The sequence below is a fragment of the Simochromis diagramma genome, unplaced genomic scaffold (genome assembly GCF_900408965.1).
Source record: "Simochromis diagramma unplaced genomic scaffold, fSimDia1.1 OVJJ01000531.1, whole genome shotgun sequence".
NCBI lineage: Eukaryota > Metazoa > Chordata > Actinopteri > Cichliformes > Cichlidae > Simochromis > Simochromis diagramma.
The window spans coordinates 1859127-1878456 of NW_024387353.1; the positions used below are offsets into that span (position 1 = coordinate 1859127).

The 19330-nt window shown below is 40.8% G+C and overlaps 2 gene segments (V, D, J or C); one reads left to right on the forward strand and one right to left on the reverse strand.

Moving 5' to 3' along the window:
• Positions 1-5295: 5295 nt before the first annotated feature.
• LOC120718540 lies at positions 5296-18308 on the reverse strand. The segment is given in 4 exon segments: positions 5296-7457; positions 8004-8041; positions 17831-18149; positions 18257-18308. Coding segments are annotated over 4 exon segments (735 nt in total).
• LOC120718543 lies at positions 11400-11960 on the forward strand. The segment is given in 2 exon segments: positions 11400-11451; positions 11559-11960. Coding segments are annotated over 2 exon segments (375 nt in total).
• Positions 18309-19330: the final 1022 nt, after the last annotated feature.

Here is a 19330-nt window from a genome sequence, read left to right on the forward strand (position 1 = left end):
CGTTTATTCAGCTGTGTGAAAATCCCGGCGGAACCCACCCGATGGATTAATAAAGTTTTATTCAATCTAATAATCTAATAACTTTGATCTCAGCCAAACCGATTTACTCCGGAAAAAAATAAAACACAGAAAAAAGGCAAACAATTTCATTTTTAAGTTATCCGAGTGACTTATATCATGTTTAACCTGAGTAGCGAAAGAGCGGGGGTCTGAAAACGATGAAGCCGGGAGTCCGCTGCTCTCGCCGGCTGGAGTGACCATTGAACCCCCCGGCTTGCTATCGAGCTGGTGGGTAACAGACGTCTCCGAAAACGTCGGCACACTTTTGCAAATATGCGATGTCTTGATAAACCAAGCAGATATTTGTAATTTACGCAGCTACTTTCTCGCCTTAAAATATGTTAAAAGTTTATTTTGTGGCCCAGAAAGATTAATAATAGTAATTTTAAAACTTAGTGCCATTGTTGGCAGCTGAAATTTGGATGGGCCGCGCTATGAATTCTGGGATATGGTAGGCCACGAAGGACACACCCGACCCATCCTTCAAATTTGGGGAAATGAAGGACGCATTTGAAGGAGTTGACGAATTGGGACAGCCTTCGTCGCCTGGCTGTGACGTAATCGGCCTTCAAATGCGGCCTCCGGAGGATGCAGCCGACGTTTTGGGACACAGCTATAATGAGATGAGGGGGAAGCAAAACTATACACAATACACGTTGAGACAAGGACTACCAAAATAAAACAGGAAACACAACATAGAGACAGAGAGCGAGGGACAGCGAGGGGGTAACATGATGGGCTGGAGAGAAGACACAGATGAGACCAAGAGAACCAGGACACGAAAGAGAACAGACTAAATAAATAGAAATATAAACAATTAAAGTAGGAAGCACAAATCAAGACTAAGAAACAAAATCACTACAATAATAAATAACCAAGTCCAAAAAAACACAAAAACACTGGGTCAAAGACACATGACACTCCTGAATAGTGGCGCTTGACAAGATCATCAGGCAGGTGTGTGATTGCCAGCAGGTGTTTGTGGCCCAGAAGTGGAAACTCTTCTCAAAGTCCTGATGCTGCACAAAGACGAGAACACCAGAACACACACACACAGTGATAGTGGAGGCAGAGAGAGAGCTGGTGGAGGAGAGAATGGCAGAAATAGCAGGTCAGACTGACTAGGACAGAAGGACCATGACAGTCTGCACGGAAAATCTACAGGGGTGTCGAACTCCAGGCCTCGAGGGCCGGTGTCCTGCAGGTTTTAGATCTCACCCTGGGTCAACACACCTGAATCAAATTATTAGTTCATTGCCAAGAATCTGGAGAACTTCAAGACAAGTTGAGGAGGTCATTTAGTTATTTAAATCAGCTGTGTTGGATCAAGGATACATCTAAACCCAGTAGGACACCGGCCCTCGAGGCCTGGAGTTTGACACCTGTGATCTAGACCTTCAACTTTCTTCAGATGTTAAACAGGAACCAAACCAAAACTTTAATTAAAAAAGTGAGAAGAATAAACTACATAACAGAGCAGATAAGAGAAATGGAAACACTGGGGAGGCTATAATACTACTACTACTAATAATAAAAATAACAAAATCACCACAAGGTCCAACGTGAACAAGACCTGAAACATATCACGAGGATAACTAAAGTCAAAACAGGAATCTAAAAACAAACACAAGACTCCAACAAAGTTCATAAGCACTAGCACAGTAATGAAATCAAAGCAGGATTAAAAGTGAAACTCTGGGAACATGAAAAACTCAACATTGATCATCTCCTCTCATCACAAAAAACGACCAAGGTCCAAAAAACATAACCAGTATTCCTGTTCCTTTAAATCGGGGGTCTCAAACTTAATTGAGCTGTGAGCCACTGCTGGCACTGTCATCTCGTTGAAGGGCCAATTTAGTGTTCAAGCAGTGAAAAAACACCAACCAAACAAGAAAACAAATATTTCTGAAAATGTAGTGTTTTTTTTTTATTTATTTTTTTATGTCAAATATTGTTTAACAAGACAAAACTGCAAACGTGAGCGCAGTACTTCACACTCTTAACGAACTGAAGCCTTTCATTGAACTACAAAGTAAACACATTGGTGCTGTCTTTCTGGTTGTTTTAAAGAACTTATTGTAACATTGCACTCAACAGCACACAAACCCTCCCTAACAAAAAGGGAACTTCAAGGGCCAAATTGTGTTGTAATTCTTCATGTTAGTAAACGGGCCGCAAGTTTGAGACCCCTGCTTTAAACCATCACCTGATGAAGAATTGAAGGTGATTTTGTGGTTGGTTCTACTCCACTTTTAAATGCACAGAATTCAAGGGCCCTTTGCACATCTCATTAAAAATGATAATAAAATGTTCTTTGTACCTGAAAAATGCATCACTGACAAAGAATTATTTAAGGATTTATGATTAAATATTCAAGGACCTGTTTTCACAGTGATGAAAGGGCTCTATTCTGTTTATTTGTACTGAAAAACTAAACTTTTTCATTTCAGAAGCTGATGAAAGCAAAACTGTGCAAAGAACAAATAATTACATGTCCTTGATTCAGATCATTTCCATAGAGAGGCACTTTGCATCAGCAGCACCATGCTCCAGTGCTCTGGGAGAGTTTATAGTCCTGAGAGTTGAACACTGGATGACTGACAGCTGTCCTTCATCGCAACAGAAGCCACAGAAATCCTCCTCATCAAAAACATGACTTTGATCTGCGTCCTCATCTGGACTCTCCTCTGCTGCTGCTTCACAGGTAAAGTCCAGAGAATCAAACTCCTCTCCTCTATCAACATCTGTCCCTCTGAAATGAAGCCCACAAAACCATGAAGCTGCTTTATGTTTTTGTCTCTGTATCCTCAGAGTCCAGAGGACAATATACAGTGACTCAGCCTGGAGCAGTGAGCTCTGCTGTGGGAGGATCTGTGAACATCAAGTGTAGGACCAGTCAGAATGTTTATAGTAATTGGTTATCCTGGTACCAACAGAAAGATGGAGGAGTTCCTAAACTGCTCATTTACTACACTAGCAGTCGAGCATCAGGGATTCCAGCTCGTTTTACAGGCAGTGGATCAAAGTCTGACTTCACTCTGACCATCAGTGGAGTCCAGGCTGAAGATGCAGCAGTTTATTACTGTCAGAGTGGTCACTATCCTAACAGTCAGTATGTGTTCACACAGTGAAAAACAGTCGTACAAAAACCTCCCTCAGTCAGACTGAACAGAAACTGAAGTGACTGCTGCAGCTGGAAGATACTGCAGAGACTGATACAGTTCACTGAGGACACACACACACACACACACACACACACACACACACACACACACACAGTGAAAATGTCATTGTTGCTAAAGGAAAACAAAGTTGGAAATATATTAATTTTTTGAAACCCAGTTGATAAAAAATATTATCAGAAAAAATCATTTATGACCTTTGACTTCTGCTTCTTACCAGCTCAAATAAATCTCAATTTCTAAATATCGATCATTATCAAAAATCATACAGTGGGGCAAAAAAGTATTTAGTCAGCCACCGATTGTGCAAGTTCCCCCACTTAAAATGATGACAGAGGTCAGTAATTTGCACCAGAGGTACACTTCAACTGTGAGAGACAGAATGTGAAAGAAAAATCCATGAATCCACATGGTAGGATTTGTAAAGAATTTATTCGTAAATCAGGGTGGAAAATAAGTATTTGGTCAATAACAAAAATACAACTCAATACTTTGTAACATAAGCTTTGTTGGCAATAACAGAGGTCAAACGTTTACTATAGGTCTTTACCAGGTTTGCACACACAGTAGCTGGTATTTTGGCCCATTCCTCCATGCAGATCTTCTCGAGAGCAGTGATGTTTTGGGGCTGTCGCCGAGCAACACGGACTTTCAACTCCCGCCACAGATTTTCTATGGGGTTGAGGTCTGGAGACTGGCTAGGCCACTCCAGGACTTTCAAATGCTTCTTACGGAGCCACTCCTTTGTTGCCCGGGCGGTGTGTTTTGGATCATTGTCATGTTGGAAGACCCAGCCTCGTTTCATCTTCAAAGTTCTCACTGATGGAAGGAGGTTTTGGCTCAAAATCTCACGATACATGGCCCCATTCATTCTGTCCTTAACACGGATCAGTCGTCCTGTCCCCTTGGCAGAAAAACAGCCCCATAGCATGATGTTTCCACCCCCATGCTTCACAGTAGGTATGGTGTTCTTGGGATGCAACTCAGTATTCTTCTTCCTCCAAACACGACGAGTTGAGTTTATACCAAAAAGTTCTACTTTGGTTTCATCTGACCACATGACATTCTCCCAATCCTCTGCTGTATCATCCATGTGCTCTCTGGCAAACTTCAGACGGGCCTGGACATGCACCGGCTTCAGCAGCGGAACACGTCTGGCACTGCGGGATTTGATTCCCTGCCGTTGTAGTGTGTTACTGATGGTGACCTTTGTTACTTTGGTCCCAGCTCTCTGCAGGTCATTCACCAGGTCCCCCCGTGTGGTTCTGGGATCTTTGCTCACCGTTCTCATGATCATTTTGACCCCACGGGATGAGATCTTGCGTGGAGCCCCAGATCGAGGGAGATTATCAGTGGTCTTGTATGTCTTCCATTTTCTGATGATTGCTCCCACAGTTGATTTTTTCACACCAAGCTGCTTGCCTATTGTAGATTCACTCTTCCCAGTCTGGTGCAGGTCTACAATACTTTTCCTGGTGTCCTTCGAAAGCTCTTTGGTCTTGGCCATGGCGGAGTTTGGAGTCTGACTGTTTGAGGCTGTGGACAGGTGTCTTTTATACAGATGATGAGTTCAAACAGGTGCCATTCATACAGGTAACGAGTGGGGGACAGAAAAGCTTCTTACAGAAGACGTTACAGGTCTGTGAGAGCCAGAGATTTTCCTTGTTTCAGGTGACCAAATACTTATTTTCCACCCTGATTTACGAATAAATTCTTTACAAATCCTACCATGTGGATTCATGGATTTTTTTTTCACATTCTGTCTCTCACAGTTGAAGTGTACCTCTGGTGCAAATTACTGACCTCTGTCATCATTTTAAGTGGGGGAACTTGCACAATCGGCGGCTGACTAAATACTTTTTTGCCCCAGTGTATTTCTGTAAGAAAAAAAAATCTGACACTAAATGAACTCACCAAAAGTCAGTGAGTCATAATTATCTGCACAATTTAGCAAATACTTCAAATAGAAACTTTAAGTCCAAATCAGTCAAATGATCAAATTTCCATCTTTTCTTTCTCAGGTTTTTAGATTTTCTCTTTTTTGCTCTTCAACACTGCCATGGTCCAAAGACCTGTTGACTTCCTATTCATGTTTTTGATTATTAATATGATTCGTTTCATTTATTTTCTGTTTTCCAGTCGCATCTCTTCGTCCCTCTGTTCCTTATGTTCTGTCAACCCGTGTCTCAGAGCTATTCTCTGGTTCCCTGTTTTATTTGGATTCTGCGTTCTGTGTGAGTGTATTCGTCATGTCTGATTAGGTTCAGCTGTGTCTGCCTTCTGTGGTGTATTCCCTCGTTACCCTCTGTGTATATTAGTATGTGTTCTAATAATAGCACTGACACATGTTCACATGACTGCACAACCTTTCAAAAGAACATTTCTAGATGAATTGTTATTTTCTTTCCAATACTTGAAGCATTTTCTGAACATCACTTTTTGGTGCATGGCTTGTTGCATGCATACCCCACCTGTCTTAACGGGACTATAAATACAACTATATACAGTCACATTTGTAAAAACAAAAAACTTTTATACTAAACACTTTTAAAATGTACAATTTTGAAGAAGCCCAGGAGCAATCCCATTTCAGAACACTTAGAATAACACAACTTCCTCCCAAAAGGCCACAGGTTTTAACCACAGCTTTCCAGCATCAGTTCATGTAAATGCAGCTACAGCTTTCCAAATCCCAGGAATGCTTTTAATGCAGTGTTCATAAGATCTTTAAATTGATCCTCGTATGCAACACGTCTCGGAAGATACAGGGATAAGCTGCACATCGATGCGTATCCCCGACTCCTGATCATAAAAGTCTATGTTGCAGGACCCCAGTGGTGGAAGTAAGTCAGCCCCAGTTATAAAGACCAGCAGCTCTTCAAACGTGTGGTCCACCTCTTGCTCTGTTAAAATACATACAACTAGTAAATAAACCGTAATGTGTAGGTTCATGAATAAAAGATTTATAATCAGTTACACTGTTATGTAGAGCAGTTGCATTAATGACAATTTAGGAGTCAAAAACAGGTTGTTAGGCAAAACTAATACTGCGAAGCATCGTATAATGAAAAAGCAAAGCAATCCTGCCCTCCTAAGACACAGGACATTAATTTTTGTCCTCCGAGTCGGAGACCTGTATGTCAAGGACCCTTGACAGGTATTCATATACCTAAATGCCAAGAGAAAGAAAATATGTGTGTCGTCGTTAGGATAGGGATTTATGTTGGTGTGAGAGACTGTAGCCTACAAGTTCATATTGTTCAATGACAGTTATGACATGTTGTGTTTCAGGTGATTTTACAGAAAAAAACACACCAAAATAACGTACTGAATACTTTTAACAAAAAAAACTCTGTATATTAAATGACTTCTTAAAATACCTACCCCAACACTGATCACGAGAATAGACTCATTCTTATACAGCGCTTTTCTGCTCCACCTGCGCAGTCAGTGTTTTATACAACAAACTGCAACATGCTGAAACATTTCATTACACAGCATGCAATGAATTTGCATATATGTAATGTCTTTAATATCCTGCTTAGTAATGGCAGTGTCTCTCAATTCCCCTTCGCACTTACTCTTTAACATAAACTTTGCTTTACTTCATGTATTGAAAGTGACTTAATTCTACTGACTCATATTGACTACAGATAGCACACTGGTTTCCAATAAGAACCCTGGAAATCATTATTTAGAGTTTAAAATTCACATCACCACAAAAGTAAGACAAAGACTCGATTCTTATTTAATATAGATATTTTTTTATTCTTTAAAACTTTAAACAAACTTTAAATTTTAAACAAAGCAATGAAAAATGAGAGAAGAAATTGGAAAAAAAAAAAAGGAGTGTGAAAGTAAGACCAACATGAAAGTCACATATAGTTCAGGACTGGGGACACTGGTCTCTCATCAGTGGCTCTGAGACCAGAGTCTGGGAGCCCTGGGTGGCCTCACAGGTCACAGAGCCCACCTTCATCCAGTGGTCTGCAGGGAGCCTCAGGGTGCTGCTCCAGCTGTAGAGGCCGTCGTTCTCCTGCACCACGGGGCTCCTGCTCTCCTCCCAGCTGATGCTGCCACTGCCATCCACCTTCCAGGACAGACTCCAGTCTGAGGGGAAGCCCTTGTTGGCCAGACACATGACTGTAGCCTCCCCTTGTTTCAGCTCCTCACTGGAGGGACCCAGCACCTTCAGGGCGGGGCGGGCATCACCTAGGAAACACCAATCAGCTTAGAGGACAAGAACCACAATTTGATTTTCTCCGTTAAGAAGTTTCTGTCAGGTGTTTTTTCTGCTCCACCAGTCATTCACTCACACATTGTTTCACTTCCCTTTAAGAAACCTCTCATGCATATCAGCACAGAGAGAATCATCACACAGTTTGAGCTGAAATATGTTCAAACTACACTGGAAAGTTCTTCATAATAAAAAACAGCTTGTTCTGGATAAGAAACTCAATACCACTACTTACCTCATGTGTGTTTTTTTTTATTGCTTACATTGTTTTAAATGATATGATACAATAAGAACACCAGGGATCTTTATCTTCACTCTGTGCAGTTTAACTTTTTTCATTGGAAATTGTCCTGAGTGTCTGAATATTCATTTCCAAAGCTGACTTTGTTTCTTAGGACAAAATTTATGAATAAAATAATTAATCAGTTACACAAAAAGTTTCCTAGCCTTTCATATTAAATGAAATTAAAGAAAAGAAAAGAAAATTACATTAAAAAAAAAAAGCTCTAAGGCTGACTTACTTCCAACTTGCAGTCTGGTTCCTCCACCAAAAGTCCACCACAGTGATACAAACTCATTGAGGCGCCGTACAAAAACCTCTGACTGTAGAGAGACACGGCTCTCTGACTCTGTTAGACTGAACTAAACCTACAAGCCCTCAAAATACAACTTTATCATCAGAACTAGAAAGAATAATTAATAATATGAAACATGCCAGATTTTCATTGGAAATCGTCCTGAGTGTCTGAATATTCATTTCCAAAGCTGACTTTGTTTCTTAGGACAAAATTTATGAATAAAATAATTAATCAGTTACACAAAAAGTTTCCTAGCCTTTCATATTAAATGAAATCAAAGAAAAGAAAATTACATAAAAAAAAAAAAAGCTCTAAGGCTGACTTACTTCCAACATCCAGTCTGGTTCCTCCACCGAACGTGTACCACAGTGATACAAACTCATTGAGGCGCCGTACAAAAACCTCTGACTGTAGAGAGACACGGCTCTCTGACTCTGAAACAAACAAACTCAACAATATGAATTCTTTAAATCATAATTTCATAACATATTAATATTATAATTTTTACATAAAAAACAACGAAACACAATAAAACTATATTCCAATAATCCAATTTGGTCATTTACATTTAACAACTGTTAAGATACATCACTTTAATGCTTCCACCTTCTTTCTCATAACTCTAAACATTAAATTTAATTTTCAAGCTACAATCACAAAACTTCAAACTCATCAGGTAAAACCTCACAAATGCATCAAAACAGTTTTATGTTCTCTCACAAACACTTAGTGTCTTCAGATCGCGCACAGAACCAGTTAAAATGATAATACTGCTGAGCATTACACACTACGTCACAAAACAGAGCATGAAACTCAGGTCTTTCCAGTCTCACAGTTTGTCCTGTTATTCTACAAAACATATAAAATGTCAACCTAAAACAGATGAATGATTCTGAGCAGGGCCGTGCAGAGATGCTGGAAGGGACGGGTGCTCAAAGTTCAAAAGGGCACATAGAACCAGGCTGAATAACAACAACACTGTTGCTGTTGAGGGGTTGCTGCTGCTCCTGCTGCAGATAGTGATGGAGGTCTGTGTTGCTTTGAGACTGTAGACAGTAAAAAGTCCACAGCAGAGATGGTAGCTGATTAAAGAAGTGTTATGAGATGATAATAAAATGCAAAGATTGGTGACAGCGCTCGGAAGCATTAAACAACAAAACTGTGGGAAATGAACTCGGCTCTGCCTGTGAGTCACTCTTCCATCTCCTCATCTCATCTGTCACTCTCCACTTGCTGTACATTTCAGAACAGGGCACACTCTGGTGTTTCATTAATCTATTATTTAATTATCCATACTTAAAAGCTCATGCACCTAATCCAAAATAAAGTAATGATAGAAAAATGTTATAGAACCAAAGCATTGTGTTTATTATTGTTTTTATGCTTGAGCACCTCTGCTATACAACAACTGGTACAGAGATTTCTAGAGATTTTGCAACTGGCTTTTGGGCTGTGTGGGGTCTCTCTCTTCCGGAAGATGATTGAATAAAGAATTATAAATGTTTGGACCACTCCTGAGTTGGGTTTTCTCTGTTCTATCATGGGGATGAAAAAATCAGGTTTAATAGACAGTAATATATGATGCGTAATAATTTAAAAAATCCATACACATAAAACACACACACACACACATACGGTGACATTTTATACCTTCTCCAGAATACTGTATATACTACGGCCACAAGTTTTCATCATGATGCTGATCCAGAATCCTTCCCTTATTATTTAATTCTAGTGCTATAAGTGTCACGGTCCTGGGTCATGTGACCCAGTGTTTTGTGTTAATTATTATTATCTTATGCTTTAGGTTATTCTGGTTATGTCTTTTGCTATGATTTCTAGTTCCTAGGTTTGGTTCCCATGCTCCCTCTGTTCCAGTTCAGTCAGGTCTCTGTGTAAAGCCCGTGGCTGTGTCCCAATTCAGGGTCTGCACGCTTGAAGTACGCGCACTACGGTGCGTACTATGAGTACGAGAAGTGCGGAAGTGAGAGGCTTGTGAAATGGGACGGTCTAGCCTGTGTCGCGCTGTTCAGGTTGCCGGGCAACCATGATACTAACCGCGAGAAACGTTACATACAGCTTTGTGTGACAGAAATGAAGGAGGAAAATGTCTTGTTGGTCATTCATTTCTTCACTCAAAGACAAGTATCTGTGACAGTGTATATATAGATTTATTATATATAAGAGACAAACATTGTTCGTTTAATATGTTGGCATTATTAAATTTGGCTCAATGCTTACATATATGTGTAAAAAGAAAATGTACGAGCTGTGATAACTGTGTCTGATAGAATGAAGAGTAGACTGATATAGTAAATATTCCTTTATTGGGTGAGAAAATCAGACCATGTCATAACTGCTTTAAGTCACACAGAATAGATATCAGAGCCTTAAACAGGCTGACTTCTGCTAAATGGGTCAAACTGGGCAGAAAGTCTACAAACACATAACATCCTTATAGAATATGATGTAACACTATAGATCAACTTAGCTCAGAATATATAAAGCATATAAACAATTACAGCAATATGATGCAACAAACACAGCAGCTACTGATCCAAAATACTCAAAGCTTCATAGAACTGAAACCAACATTTATTTTTAGCTCCATTCTGCTGCTGATACATACTTTAGGTTTCTGAACATTAAACTTGTTGCTGCCTTTCATAGTGTGTAACTTGAAGGCCCTGAGTACTTTCTCCCACACTGGAAACACTGGGATGATGAAATTATTTGAACATTACCTAATAAGACTGATTCAGGACAGACAGTTATGTTAAACTTTCACCTGTTGGAATAAAAGCTCACTCGCATCACAGCCTGTGCCTGAATCTTGGGTCCTTCATTCATAACACCATGCAGCTTGCCTCAGAAACCGTGACAATAAGAATTATATTAGACTAAAAAATTAAAGTAATAAATATAAAATAATGTATTTGTGATGATTCATTTTTTTTGACTATCCACTCTGTGCATAAGAAATGTTTAAACTGTAGGGATACAATCATTTTGCTGCTGTAAGATCAGCATTTTGTCATGTTTGAAATATTAATCTAATATAATGTGTTTCTGGCACTACTCCCCCTGCAACTTTGTGTCTTTGTCTCATTTTCTCTGTATCTCTTTGTACAACTTTATAGTGACAAAAAAAGGCTTTCTATTCTATTCTAACTTGCATGTTTCTGTCAGTCTGATGATTTCCATAGAGAGGCACTTTGCATCAGCAGCACCATGCTCCAGTGCTCTGGGAGAGTTTATAGTCCTGAGAGTTGAACACTGGATGACTGACAGCTGTCCTTCATCACAACAGAAGCCACAGAAATCCTCCTCATCAAAAACATGACTTTGATCTGCGTCCTCATCTGGACTCTCCTCTGCTGCTGCTTCACAGGTAAAGTCCAGAGAATCAAACTCCTCTCCTCTATCAACATCTGTCCCTCTGAAATGAAGCCCACAAAACCATGAAGCTGCTTTATGTTTTTGTCTCTGTATCCTCAGAGTCCAGAGGACAGATCACAGTGACTCAGTCTGGAGCAGTGAGCTCTGCTGTGGGAGCAACTGTGAGCATCAAGTGTACGACCAGTCAGAATGTTCATAACAACAACCATTTAGCCTGGTACCAACAGAAAGATGGAGGAGTTCCTAAACTGCTCATTTACTATGCTAGCACTCGAGTATCAGGGATTCCAGATCGTTTTACAGGCAGTGGATCAAACTCTGACTTCACTCTGACCATCAGTGGAGTCCAGGCTGAAGATGCAGCAGTTTATTACTGTCAGAGTTTTCACTATCCTAACAGTCAGTGGGTGAGCACACAGTGAAAAACAGTCGTACAAAAACCTCCCTCAGTCAGACTGAACAGAAACTGAAGTGACTGCTGCAGCTGGAAGATACTGCAGAGACTGATACAGTTCACTGAGGACACACACACACACACACACACACACACACACACACTGTAGATCTCTTAAACAAATACCATCATTTTTGCACAGCAAGGAAAAGTTGGAGAAAGTCTCGGGAAACAATCTCTCATCTTGCAAAAATTATTTCTCTGAAATGAAGCTGACAAAACCATGATGTGTACGATTATGATAAAGAAAGCTGAGCAGTGTATTGAAAAAAGCTTGGCTATGACCTTTGAGCTCAGCTTGAAAATAGATCTGTGAAGGTTCTCAGTCATCCAGGTGCTCGTACTCTAAGGAGCCACCAAACCTACAAAATGTCTTTGGGGCAAGACATCGTTCCCTCAAAGCTACTCGAGGATGACAGTGTGGAAATAAGTGTGCAGTCAGTTATTAATACTAGTCTTCTATCTGGGTGTTGTTGGGTCTGTGTTTCCACAAGCCCCGCTGGTTTAGAGACTTATTCATCATGAAGAAAACGAGACAGTCAGCGATCGATCGATTTATTTGCAATGGAGGCCTCGTCGGTGTCTACCACAAAATGACCCCAACGACGGCCTCCGCTTGCTGCCTCTTATTGGGAATTGTGTGTGTGTGTGTGTGTGTGTGTGTGTGTGTGTGTGTGTGTGTGTGTGTGTGTGTGTGTGTGTGTGTGTGTGTGTAAGCTGGTGCCAGGAGTCCAGCGGTCCACCTAAACAAAAGGCTCTTATACTTAAACAGATACAGAGTAGGTGTCCTCCCATACTATATAAAGAAGGTACGACCTCACTCATGACCTTAGGATGTGTGTGCATGCCAGAACACTCTGGAAGAGTCTTTGCAGACTACCAAGGATCAGACCTCTATCATTATACAATTGATACCTCTAAGCATATATGATTATATGATAGAGCCCCTTTTTATGGCCTCTATCAACCCTCATCGCCTCACTTCAGGCATTCTTCCTGTGGGGGGAACACTTATGACTCCTCTATTGTCCTTTTTATCTCTGCAGAAAACCTTTCTCGGAAAGGGTATTGGATCCAGTTGTTTTACTGCTGTTATGATCCCACCTGTTGAATCACTTTAGCAGTCTTGTAGAAGTGGTCATGATGCAAATGACAACAACAATGACACAAAGGAAGACCCTCTTCAGATTGTCAAAGTATGCTTAGCACAGTGACACAGCATTAGGTGATGTTCATAGGAAATTGCCGTCGGTCATTCCCCATCACCACCCTAGCTTCTGGTTTCTGTGCTGCTCACAGAATCATGATGCCATCATTGAACTCCCTCTGTGCTGTCGATTGGAGCTTGGCACGCTCCCCTCACCCTCAGATGCCCGTCTGTAGTATTTTTTCTCTCTTACTTTCTTTGCTAAATGTACCTGTATATTGTTTATATGATCTAAATATATTAACAATGAACAATTTCTTTTTGTTCTCAGATCAAATAAAACAATTCCATCTCAAATACTTTTTTTCCACATAATGAAAGTATTTGTGTAGAAATTAAAACTCTTTGCAAGTAAATTATTGTTTTATCATATATCCTGCGTAATTTAAAATACGAAAATATTAAAACCATACTAAATATAGAAGAATGTATTAAAACTATCACAGTAAAGCTCCTGTTAAGTAAAGGTGGTATGAATAATTTGTTTTACAGAGACGAGTAAAACTTTGAGTTTCAAGTCCTTTCACTCTAATTACCACTGGAGCAAAGCTAAGTTAGAAAAATTGAATGTAATGCAGGGCTGTAGAGTGCAACCAATTTGGTCGCAAGTGCGATTAAAAATAATCTCAAGTCGCAGCGGGACGACCAACTATTCGAGTGTCATCCAGGGAAGCACGGATGTTGTTTTGCTGTGCTGTATTTTAATGTGAAGTGTACATATTTATTTTTTATATTGCATGTATTGGTTATATTTTTGTGCAGTGTTTTATTTAGTTTGCATGTTTTAGTTACCGTCAAATTGTCCTGGAGAGACTCCGCCCTTTCCCCCGTTTTTACTAATTGGACACACCTGAGAGGAAAGGCAAGGTAATTTACAGAGTGCTCAATGACACATAAGAGGGTTGGAGCCGGTGTTCAAGAGAAGAATGCGAGACAGACAGAGGAAAGACACAGACGATCAGAGGGGAGAGCGAGAGATGACCAGCGACTGGGGAGGAAAAGAGATTACCAGTGACTGGAGAGAGACACGATGAGAGGAAAAAAGGCAATAACAACAAGAGCCGGCTTGTGCACTGCGGGAGAACAGAAGCAGTGAGACAGCGGTGCCGATTGCAGTTTAAGGAAGCGGCGGGCGGAGTTGAGAGCTCTGCCCACCGGGGTAAGTCTTTGACTTATCCCTTTTTATAAAGTAAACTGTCAAAGGAATAGTGACTGCCGCTCCCTCCCTTTCTTCAGTGCACCAGGACGTGGAATGCGAGGAGGAAGGCGAGGACTCTGCTGGGTTTCCCTCTTTTATTACTACGCTGGATTTCTTAGTTTTTCTGTGACTTTTAGGCCGTGGTGGATTCCACTGGACTTTTAATGTTGTGTTTTATTGTGTTACTCCTTGGCCAAGGTTGTTTTAATTCATTTTACATTTTTAACTATTTAAATATAATAAATTATATTTTTAATTCTACAGTTTTGTATCGTGTGCTCTTCCCTCGGCGGCTCCACTGCTCTGCCCGTTTTGAGGAAGGTTTCCTTCCTTTAAAAAAACACAAAACACTGTGGAAATAAAACATCAGCCTTCCGCATCCGTTACACGAGTAAAAAATAAATAAATAAAATACTCTCTGCAACTCTGAAACTCTCCCTGTGGTCAACAACCGACACACATTATGCTCCTATCGTGGTCTAAACCAATCAGAGATAATCAGGGGTGGGACCTCTCTGATTGGTCGTAGTTCAGATATTCATGTAGTCCGTCTATACGTTTGAACGTACAGGCAGATAGAGAGAGGTGAGTAGCTTGAATAAAGCGACATTGATTCATTAAATCCTAAATCGAGTTTTAAACATAAATATATTTTCCCAGAAACGCCGGAATCTCAGGTTAAAGATCACAAAAGTATTTTATCAACCACCAAACAGTAAATGAGAGCAGGTAAACGGATTCCACACAAAGACACACAGTGTAAACACACAGCGGGACCCGACGCATCAGAATCAGCTTTCTCTGCTTTCTCACACGACAGCACGTAGACGGACACGCCATCGGGCTGAAAGCCGACAGCTCACTGATTCTGATGCGTCGGGTCGCGCTGTTTACGTCTTTTTTGCGCTGATTCTGAGCTGCAGGTTTTGTCTCTCTCCAAGCAAAATTGACTGAACCAGCAGCAAAAGAAGCAACAAACTATTCACATCTGATAAACATCGTCATGAATTCCCTCTTACTTTACTGTTTTGTTTCCACCAAGATAAAAATCACACTTCATGCACAGCTCTCTCTCTCTCTCTCTGTACTTCAAGAACAGTTTCCCGTCTCAAATCTCTGTTTTCTGCGTTATTTCTTCGCTTATTACCCACCAGTCTACCGTTGTTTACAGCGCTGTCAGCCTCTGTCTTTTTTTTTCTTTTTTTCTTTTACTTCAATGACCTCGGACAAGAAAGCCTATTTTCTGCTGTTCAATACTGAAGAAATGTAAACTTTTTTAAAATTATGCAATATTGCAGAATATTTTTAAGATAAAAAACTTTTTCTGCAGTGACAACAGGAAAGGAGAGGAGTTGTAAATGCAGATGATTCACCAGGTGACTCTATCACCCCACAGGGTGTCCACAGTGAGAAGATTTGGGGGTTTGAAAGGGGTCATAAAGAGGAGTGTTGACCAGGCTACAGCTTTGAAGATAGCTGGAAGCCACATGGACAAACCAAAAACCAACGGATGTGTTTGAATGCCTATGTCTGCAAAACATTTGGATTGTAGTGGCATATTCTTTTGAGAACATTGATTCTTGTTTTTGACTGTTGACATTCATTTGTTTCCTTGCAGGATGTAGTTTACTGTGTGTGAGATGAATAAGAAGTAGGATAATTGCTAAGCATGTTTTGTACATGTATTAACTGTGAACTTTTGCAGCAGTAGGAAGTGGATGATGTGAGGAGCTGTGTGTGAATGAAGCCTATACTGAACTGTCAAACACAAGGGTGCATAAGTGGAAATTTAAGTACAAAGCTGACAAAAAGGGGGAACTGTTGGAGTCAAATTGTTAAATGTTGTCATTGTGTTACTTAAATGTGTAAGACTTAGTTCAAGCAGCATGGTCAAAGACATTCCTTTGTCTCTGACCACCTCTCCAGCCTGTTTGTTGGTGGGGGAGGCTGTAGTGTTTCATTATAGGGACATCCTATGTGAGGGTTCTGTTTTCTTGGTTAGTAAGCTTCCTGCTTTTATGACCCTTTTGATAAGCAGGAGGTCACACAAACGCACCACCAAACAAACATACACACTCACATACACACAAACACACATACTCGCACACACACACGCACACGCTCACGCAGTGTTTTAACCTTTTGTGACCATAGAGGGGTTTTACAACGAGTGGTGTTTGTGTTCTCAGAATAAAAAGCTGCAAGGAAGGCTGTTTACTTGATGCTGGCTAGCAGACAGGTGAGGAGCGTTTAGCTCCAAGAGCCTGGTTCCAACCAGCCTCCCTTGCTAGCAGGTAAAATTGCTGTTCATCTTGCTTCCTTGTCGTTAACGGGAATACGTTTCTAAACCAGCGGGGCCTGTGGAAGCGCAGAGCAGCGATCACGGCGAAGCTGCTCCTCCGGCACGGCGGCGGGATTCCTCCAGATCGCTCGCTAACACTGTGGAGCATCAGCAGTGAGTCACGGATGTTAAAAAGCGTCTGTCGCTCATACACCAACAGGGAGTGGGTTTTCAAAGCTAGCAGGGACACCACTAAGAACACAATATGCAAACATTGCAGAACCGAGAGAAAGACGGCGTGCCATAACACCCGGTGCCATCTCTGCATTCTTATGGCCAAAGAGTGCCAAAGCACTTTAAGCACAAGAACAAGATTGTTAGTTAATCATTTACAAATCAATATTGTCTGTATGGACAGCAATTTCCCCCCAAAAAAGGGCACATGTAAAACCGCGGTGTTAAGCGATGCGGTTGAAAAAGTGGCGCACCAGTGCAACCAAGGCAAAAAGTTATTCTAGAGCCCTGTAATGTTAAAGATAATTAGAACATGAAGCCACTGCTTAGCTTAACTGAAAACAATTCTGGGATTTGTTTTTTGAACTTTAGCATCACAGTTGAACAAATGAAACACCAGGAGAATAACAAAGTGAAAGATGAAACATCGACCAAATCATTTTAACAATGTTCATGTTTGAAAATATACAGCTTGATAAAAACAGGATGACTTTATTTGCACAACAAGATCATGTGAGTTGATAAGAAGGTTCGTTTTTGGTATAGAGGAGTTTATTTGTTTTGGATGTGAGCAATGCCAAAACAAGAAAACAGGTCCTTATGTTCCCCAATCTTCCCAAACAGAAAATGAAAAGTAAACCAAAGACGAGTTTCTAAGCAATGCTCTTAACCAGGAAACAAGTGTTTCAACAAAAATGGCCTTTCACTCCTTAACTGCTGCAAGGTTTACATTTTACTGTTTACACTGCACAAGTTTACTCTCACAAATTAAACCCTTTTTGGGTAAAAAAAAAAAGATGGAGGACCTTTACTACTGTGTGTGTGTGTGTGTGTGTGTGTGTGTGTGTGTGTGTGTGTGTGTGTGTGTGTGTGTGTGTGTGTGTCCTCAGTGAACTGTATCAGTCTCTGCAGTATCTTCCAGCTGCAGCAGTCACTTCAGTTTCTGTTCAGTCTGACCGAGGGAGGTTTTTGTACGACTGTTTTTCACTGTGTGAACACATACTGACTGTTGATAACATGAAAACTCTGACAGTAATAAACTGCTGCATCTTCAGCCTGGACTCCACTGATGGTCAGAGTGAAGTCAGAGTTTGATCCACTGCCTGTAAAACGAGCTGGAATCCCTGATATTCTCTCATGAGCACGCCTAATGAGCAGTTTAGGAACGTCTCCATCACCTTGTTGGTACCAGGCTAAATAGTGATAGTTGCTATAAACATGAACATCCTGACTGGTCCTACACTTGATGCTCACAGATCCTCCCACAGCAGAGCTCACTGCTCCAGGCTGAGTCACTGTGATCTGTCCTCTGGACTCTGAGGACACAGAGACAAAAACATAAAGCAGCTTCATGGTTTTGTGGGCTTCATTTCAGAGGGACAGATGTTGATAGAGGAGAGGAGTTTGATTCTCTGGACTTTACCTGTGAAGCAGCAGCAGAGGAGAGTCCAGATGAGGACGCAGATCAAAGTCATGTTTTTGATGAGGAGGATTTCTGTGGCTTCTGTTGTGATGAAGGACAACTGTCAGTCATCCAGTGTTCAACTCTCAGGACTATAAACTCTCCCAGAGCACTGGAGCATGGTGCTGCTGATGCAAAGTGCCTCTCTATGGAAATGAACTGACTGACTCCAGCACGACTCGTTTAAAAAGAGTTTTTCACAGCATATTTGGAATGTGACTCAACTGAACACTGTAGATTCATAGACAGGTAACAAATAAAGAAAAACTCGACCCCTACAATGAAGTGATGTGAAAGCTGTGTAAATTTGAGCAGATGTGTTAGAGCTCACGTTTATCCTCCAGTATCATCACCATCATTGACACCGAATGTGGGGACATAATCAAAATCGTAATTATAATACTTTTAAATAAAAAAACTGGAGAATCCGTACCAAAAAGCACTGAAGCTTTTATATTCGGTGTTAATTCAACAATGTAAACAAACACTTTTTCAGTTTTCGCTCTTTTGTTGTGACATATCTCACTTTGTCACTGCAGAATAATGTCATAGAAATATAATCAACAAAGTCTGCAGACACGATGAGCCAACACCTTTTTAATTCCCAAGCAGTTGAGGGAGGGAGGACATTCAGTGGGGCACTGATACGTGTCTCTAAAGATGAATAGCAGCCCTCTTTAACCCTTTAAAGCCGGTCGGAGCGGACACGCTCCAATTTGCGTAACTATTTTTAAATCCCGGTAGCACTGCAACCACGTAAGCTAGCGCATTAATTTTTTTTTGCATATGAAACCGGAGGAGTTGTACTTACATCTTATGCCATCAGCTTGTCCTAGGTCACAGTTTCCTTCCACATACAGCTTTGCAAAAACTGCATAAAAAGCACTTGCAGCAACAAAAACATAATATTCCAGAAACACGCTTTGCCGATCCGATCAGCTGTTTGTAACACTTCCTACGTCCATCAGCGTGAACTATCACATGTCCTCCATGTCCTGCCCGAAACCGGAAGTGACGTCATTTTGCGGAAATGTA